The sequence below is a fragment of the Sorex fumeus genome, unplaced genomic scaffold (genome assembly GCF_029834395.1).
Source record: "Sorex fumeus unplaced genomic scaffold, SorFum_2.1 ptg000069l, whole genome shotgun sequence".
Lineage (NCBI taxonomy): Eukaryota > Metazoa > Chordata > Mammalia > Eulipotyphla > Soricidae > Sorex > Sorex fumeus.
Genome location: NW_026606126.1, coordinates 708,897 through 716,046, shown reverse-complemented (window position 1 = coordinate 716,046; position 7,150 = coordinate 708,897). Strand labels below are relative to the sequence as shown.

The 7,150-nt window shown below is 51.8% G+C and overlaps 1 protein-coding gene across 1 annotated transcript; it reads right to left on the bottom strand.

The window, feature by feature from the left end:
- Window positions 1-402: 402 nt before the first annotated feature.
- Window positions 403-6,709, bottom strand: FZD4 (frizzled class receptor 4). The gene is made up of 2 exons (XM_056128836.1): window positions 6,291-6,709; window positions 403-4,167 (listed from the first exon to the last, which is right to left on the bottom strand). Exons 1-2 carry the CDS (start codon window positions 6,567-6,569, stop codon window positions 2,839-2,841), a joined length of 1,608 nt encoding a protein of 535 aa, XP_055984811.1. The 5' UTR covers window positions 6,570-6,709; the 3' UTR covers window positions 403-2,838.
- Window positions 6,710-7,150: the final 441 nt, after the last annotated feature.

Below are 7,150 nucleotides of genomic sequence, written 5' to 3'. Positions count from 1 at the left end.
GAAAAGAAACAAAGAAAGAAAAAAGAAGAGAGAGAGAAAGAAAGAAAGAAAGAAAGAAAGAAAGAAAGAAAGAAAGAAAGAAAGAAAGAAAGAAAGAACGGCCAACAAAAGAGGTGATGCAGCTGCCGCGCAGACACAGGCAACTGAGTCCTTAATCGCAAAGCTCCTTCCTAAGGCCGTCAACACTCTCCACTGTCACCACTGTAGAGGAAAGACCCAGACCTGGAGACATTGCTAAGACTAATCCAGTCTACATGACAATCACAATCCCTTCTAACCTAATATACCTTCCTAGGAGAAGGTCAGGGGTTTATGAAAAGACAAGCCAAAACGCAGGGCAGAGGTCTGGAGCTCAGGTGTGCGGCTGTAGTTACTACTTCATCACTCACCGAGAATAGGCACCTACTCTGAGCCCAGACCTCCGCCAGGCTACCCTGTTCACACACGCCCTGTCACACACAACAGAAGTGACAGGGTCAACCCCTATACTGCAACGGCAAGGCCAGCGACTCTGCACAGCCTTCCTTCCCCTTCCTGGCCCGTGTCTCTGCACAGTCCCAAGACGCTGGATGGAGCGTGAGTAAGGGCAGGCCCTGAGCAGTGTGGGAACCACTGCAGAGCAGCTCAGGGAGGGCGCGCTCCACACGTCAGCGCCAACGGAGTTGCAGATGGAATTCGACTGGCCCTTCGGGGGCTCAGTTCTCATGCTCCTGGAGCCCTGGCCCAGAACCCAGCCAAGGCCCCTGAGGTCAACACACACAGCCAGGGCCACCCAAACCCACTCTTTTCTGCTTCAACCCTCCACAAGACTTTCCCTTCCAAACATGCCCCAAACTTCATATTTGCCTCAAATGATAACTTTATCTCAGGCAACTCAAGAACCATGCAAAAACTGGGAAAAGAACGAAGGAAAATTCCAAACCATGGGCAAAACATTCACATAAGAAACAGAGGTAGAGAGAGGGAGACAGGGACAGAGAGACAGACAGAGACAGAGACAGACAGAGACAGAAACGGACATGCTTATTTCCAGAACCCGATCACCTATTTTGAATCGCTGGAAAAAAATTTTTTCCACAAAAAAGTGTGATAAGCACTTTCCCACCTGTTTTAAAGGGCAAAGGTGTGTGTGTGTGGGGGGGGGGGGGGAAGGCAGGGGAAAAGGCATGAACAAATAATTAAAAGAGTCACTGCAAAGTAGTTGCCGAAGCAAAAACAGGTATGAGTTATAAAGCAGAGCAGCCCATGATATCTTCACCAATCTGTCCCAGAGATCTGATGATCAAAGGTTAAAGAAGAGGCCAGTTACTATCGGAAAGGAATTGCAACTTTGGAGAAAAGGCAAGAGGTACTTCTCCTGCAGTTTCACAAGAGAAACACAAAGCACAAAGTTTAAACGCTTTGGATACCACTGCAAGCAAATCACAATTAAGACCTGTGCTGCCAATAGTTTTGCAGTCCATAAGCCCACAAGTTTATTCCCCCCTAACCAATCAGGTTTCTGTCTAGCATTCTGGAGATCCATTAAGCATCATATAAACAGTCCAGGCCATGCTACCTCCAAATGAGATCTCACAAGAGGCTTTGCCAAGCCCTCAGCAACAATTAACCGGCACTGGGTGCTTGGCTTCCCTACCCTTAGACCCCTCCACAAAACTGACAAAGTCTCCATGGTAGCAAGTAGACCAGGCACTGATAACATTCTTATGTAAAAGGAAAATAAGGCACTATCATTTTGAGAATGCAAACTGACCACAGTTTTAAAGTCAGTTGAGTATATTATGTCATGGTCCAAGAATGTGCTTTTAATTGTAATTGACACACACAAATTACACAGTTAATCGTGTGAATGCAAAGTTGCCAAGAAACTTAACATTTTAGCTCTTCCAGACTGGCGTCTGCACAGATGCAATCACATGAAGTAAAATCTATTAAGTCCCTGTTGCTCAATGCAATAGGTCTCAGGAGTTGGTAAGGTAAGTCCACTTGGAAAATCTCATTTTCTTCTAAATTAAGTGATTGTCAGAACGTGAAATCACCCTTCCTTTCCCCCCTCATTAGGCATGCTGCAGTGCAAAAAACCCTATAAAAATACCCTTTTGAGTCATTAATATAAAATGAAGAAAGCAGCAGCAGCCCAGAATAGAGATGTTGAAATTTAAGAATAAAAGTGAGGAGAATAAAAAGCCCACTGAATACCTCTATGTGTTTGTACAGTACTTTTGTTTGTTCAAACAATTCTGTTTTATGACAAAGGCACTGAAAGGTTCTGACACCACCTCTTGGGAGAGCAATTCACAAAGTTCTAAACAGCAGAGAGTGCCACAGAAAATGTTTATGTTAGATCAGCCAAACTATAAAAGTCTCCTAACACTTCTCTGAACCTAGCATTTCCAGTGTTTATAGATCGCTTTGCTATCTGAAAGTCCCAGTTAGTATTTAAATTTTTAAAGGGTTAAAAAAGTTAATCTTTCTTCTCCCTGCAAACTGCCAGCTCAGGTTCTAATCCCAGCTGCAGGGGAAGCAGCACTGCTGAAGCTTTCAGAATCCAGGCAGGACCTCATGCTCCAAGCTGCTAAAGTGATCAACATTTTGATTTTTCACAGCTTCGAAAGCCTCTAATTGGCTTTTGCATTTGGGATTGTTCCAAGTCGGCAGCAAAATCCCTAGTTTTATGAGGCTGGATTGAGGGTAGGGAGTGACAATGGTGATGGGTGTCACCTACAAGTTGCTAGTTTGTTCAAACTGAGATTCACTGAGTGGAATTTTTAGTAGCATCTGCAATGAAATGCTGGCGTCACCCCTTTGAAACAAGGAGAGTGAGGAGGGGACTGTCCTCTATACCACAGTTTCATTGCCTTTCCCGGGCTTCACCCAACCATTTCCTCTCTTTTCTCTCTTTACCTTCCCAGAATTCACCAATCTGTTGGAACACTTCTGCCACGTGTGAAGAGTTTTGGCAGACCAAATCCACATGCCTGAAGTGATGCCCACCAGCAGAGACATAAAAATTTTCAACATTTCAACAGCCATATTGGAATCATCTGCAGAATAGCGGAAGAGAGCCCAGTTGGAGATCTCATAGAAATAGCAGGCGATCACGCAGGTGGCCGGCACAGTGTACAGGACCGAGAAGACCCCGATCTTCACCATCAGCCTCTCCAGCTTGTCTGTCTTTGCCCCATCCTTTTGTAGATTTGACCGAATTTTAAACAAGGCCACCAAACCTGCAGCGATGAATAAAGTTCCAATCACCAAGTACGTGAAGAGCGGTGCTACCACAAAGCCGGTCAGGGCATCCAGGTTTTGGTTTCCTACGTAGCACAGTCCAGTCAGCTCGTCTGCATCTACCAACCTCATGATCAGGATGACAATGGTCTTCACGGCAGGGATGGCCCAGGCAGCAATGTGGAAGTAACTGCTGTGCATTTCAATAGCTTCATGACCCCACTTCAGTCCCGCTGCCAAAAACCAAGTGAGGGTCAGAATAACCCACCAAATGGAGCTGGCCATTCCAAAAAAGTACATCAGCAAGAAAATGATTGCACATCCTGTATTCTTAAGTCCTTCTTGGATGAGAACAGGTTCTGCTGCCTCTTCAAAATCGCAGGATATCCTTTCCCGGCCAACGGTCAGCCTGACAATATAAGCAATGCTATAAATATTATAGCACATACTGAGGAATATGATGGGGCGCTCGGGGTAGGAGAACCGAGAGGAATCGATGAGGAAGGTGAGTACGGTGAAGGCGGTAGAGAGGAAGCAGAGGCTGGCCCATACTGCCATCCAGACGTCAGTGAACTCCTTGGCGGAGCGGCTGTACAGGCCCGCATCATAGCCACACTTGAGGACGCAGTTCAGGCTCCGCTTAACCCAGATGTACTGGTCAGAGCTAGTCCCTGCAGAGGGGCACTCCTCCCCCGTCTGGATGGGGGTTTTGTGTGCGAGGGGAACCTCCTCGTCCCCCGGCCCTTCCATGCACATGTGGTTGTGGTCGTTCTGGGGGGGGAACTTGCTGCAGTTGAGGCTCTCTGGCCAGACAAAGCCGAACTCCTTGAGCACGGGTTCACAGCGCCTCTTGACTGACAGACACATACCGCCGCACGGCCCGATGGGGATGTTGATCTTCTCTGTGCACATTGGCACATACACCGAACAAAGGAAGAACTGGGAAAGTAAGGACATTAACAAAGAAAACAATGACTTGGGAAGTCTGACCAAACGCCTGCACAAAAATCAGCCAAACACTTGCAGACAATGTCCATATCGACTTTTACACCAGCCTACAGGGAATCCGACCGTCTGCCCCAGCCCCAAACAGGGGTGCCTGGCAACTAATGCTCTAGTGTTCTTTTGTTCCAGTAATGCCTTTCAAGAGAACATAATTAATAAATAGATAAACAGACCTGAGGAATCACAGACTCCCCTTTCATGTAATACTTAGAGAAATTAACCTTAAAAATGAATTCCTGGTCTCCCCTTCAACGCCTACTGCAGAGCTGAGCAGCGAATCAGCATCGTTCCTGCTGATAACAGGTAGTTTACTTTGATCCCCACTTATCGCCACAAAAGTAAATATTTTTTTAAGTGTGGATCCTGCCTCCTGTTTATAATATCTTTCCACTATTTTATTTCTTGGAAAGATGTTTTAGCAAATCCCACACTGGAAAAGAAAATGTAAGACCCCAGGCGGGATGCAGGGTGAAGTCTCTAGTCCCCAGGGGCTTGTTTGGCCAAGTTTCCTTGTTAAATAATAATGAAGCACAATAGGAAAATACAAATGTTGAGTCCCTGAAATGACGAGAGCAGCAGGGGAGAGTCCAGTTGCTGTCCTCAATTCCTCCAGCATTGATAAACAGTCTGCCTGGCTCCTTACAGATGTTGTCTATGAAGTCTAGGGTTACATGCCACTGGTTTCCAGCAAGTAAAGGGATCCAGTCTTGTCCTTCAAAATAGCCTGGTCGGTCCCCCAGGATACACAGAATTAAAATATATATCCCTGCAAAAACTGCCCAAATTGCCACTGAAGTCAGGATATGTGCTGTTTCTAAACAGCTAGAGGGTCCTTCCTTTAGCTTTTATAATCTAATTCTAAAGTTTAAGACTTCCAAAGGAACCTTTCAGCAGCAACAAGTCTAATCCAGACATTTTTCTGAAACCACAGTCAATGTTTTCAATGACCTATGTAAAAACCATGCACCTAGTAATCTGCCTGTCCATTTCTTATCTCTCAGAAGTTACAACCAGAACCAGGCATTTCTAAGGCTTGGGGGAGGGGCAACTACCCTTTACTTAGAAGCTTTCTCAGCTCCTAAAATTAAAAAAAGAAGACCCATATCCTTAACCAACCAAATCACAATCTATTTTACACACAAAAAATGTCCTTTCAGTTACTTTTGTGTCCAATAAATCCGTTTGGGGGGTGGGAGGTGCGGGTAGGGCTTTAATCGCCCTATATAAACAAATTACTTTTTCCTTTACTTTTGTAGGAACGAACATTTCCTACCTTTACATTCTTAAATAAATTACTAGGCGGTCAGATATAGTAGGTAGGGTGCTTAAGCAGCCAAATCCTTAAGATCCCCAGAACCACACATGGTCCCCCCCAAACCACCAGAAATTACCCCGAGTACAGAACAGGAGTAAGTCCTGAGCATCGCTGGTGTACCCCCCCCCCCCAAAAAAAAAAAGCAGCAGCAAAAATTTTTCAGTAACTGTAAAAACATTCTTGTGAATGCATGCACCTTCCTGGAGAGTTTACCATAGCTCGCCCCCAAGCTGTCCTCTTCCCTCTGAGCACCAGAACTGCCTTCCTCCCCCTCTACCCACGACCCAGGAAAGGAAAGAACCTGGCCAACCCCGCCCCACCCCCACCTCCTTCCTACAGGACCCCCGACACGCGTCTGGACAGTACCAGGAGTGCCATTCCGGAGCAACCCCCAGCAGCGTCGGCCGAAACAGGGGCGGTGGGTGCGGGGGAGTGCCCGGCGCCCGATTTCTCCTGGCAACCCTCCCCGGCAGCTGGCCGCGCTGCCTCGCCCTGCGCGCAGTAACCGCGGCGGCCAGCGCCTGGCGGAGCGGGGCTCGGCCGGCGGGTGAGGAGAGGTGAGGGGCTCGGGCTCGGCGGGCCGTGGGCAGCGCGGGGAAGGGCGGGGTGCGGGGTGGGCTCTGCCGCGGCCGGAGAGTTACACAGCGTTCTGGATCGCAGCGCCCGCGGGGGACAGACAGGGTGGCGGGTGGAGCACCCCCGGGCCCCGCGGGCGGGGGTCCGGCCGGGGAGGGTCGCCCACCTGCAGCTGGCCGGAGCAGCCGTACTGGATGAGCGGCGTGAACGTCGTCAGCTGCAGCTCGGCGTCCGTCTGCAGCTCGTGCCCCACCAGGTTGGGCATCTTGGTGACGTTGTAGCCCAGGTTCTGGCACATGGAGATGCGGATGGGGTCGCAGCGCCGCTCCTCCTCGTCACCGAAGGCGCGCGCCGGCCCCGGGAACAGCAGCGGGGGCAGCAGCAGGGGCAGCAGCAGGGGCAGCAGCGCCGGCCCGACGCCCCCCGGCGCCCCCGGCCAGCCCATGGCCAGCGCCGGGCGGCTGCGGCGGGAGACAGCCCGGTGTGCCGCACGGAGCGCGACAGGGCGCCAAGGGCGCCGACGGGCAGCGGCGGGCCGCGAGGGTCACGGCTGCAGCGCTGCCCGCACCCCGTGCCCGCCGCGTCCGCGCTCACCCCGGCCCCCGGCGGCGGCGGACGGACACCGCGGCCGCCCAATGGGTGGGCGCCGCGGGCCGCTCCCCGCCCCCGCCCCGCCCCCGCCCCGCCCCGCGCCGGCCCCGCCCCGCCCCGCGCCCACCCGGGCGCCGCGCTCCGGCTGGCGGGACGGAAGCGGACCGCGACCTGCCGCCCGCCTCGCGGCCCGCACCCTGGCGCGAGTGCCGGACCCTGCCCCCGGCGGCCGGAGCGCGGCGCCCACCCCCGCTTCCTCGCCGTCCGAAAGAAACCCACAGGGGGATTCGAGAGGAAGCGAGCCCGGGACGCGCTGTGCTCCGGCCCGCGCCCTTCCTGTCCCGGGACGCGGCCGCCGCCGGGCGGGGCGGGGACGCCGGACACCCCGCGCCCCCCGCCCGGCGGTCACCCCGCGCCCCCGGGCCCCGCCGCCGG

Bases quoted from the DNA above. Each gene is read 5' to 3' on its own strand.
- FZD4 (XM_056128836.1), bottom strand. From the start codon at position 6,569: ATGGGCTGGCCGGGGGCGCCGGGGGGCGTCGGGCCGGCGCTGCTGCCC. The intron at 4,168-6,290 runs GTGGGCGACCCT...TTACTTTCCCAG, and splicing joins GCTGCTCCGGCCAGCTGCAG to TTCTTCCTTTGTTCGGTGTA.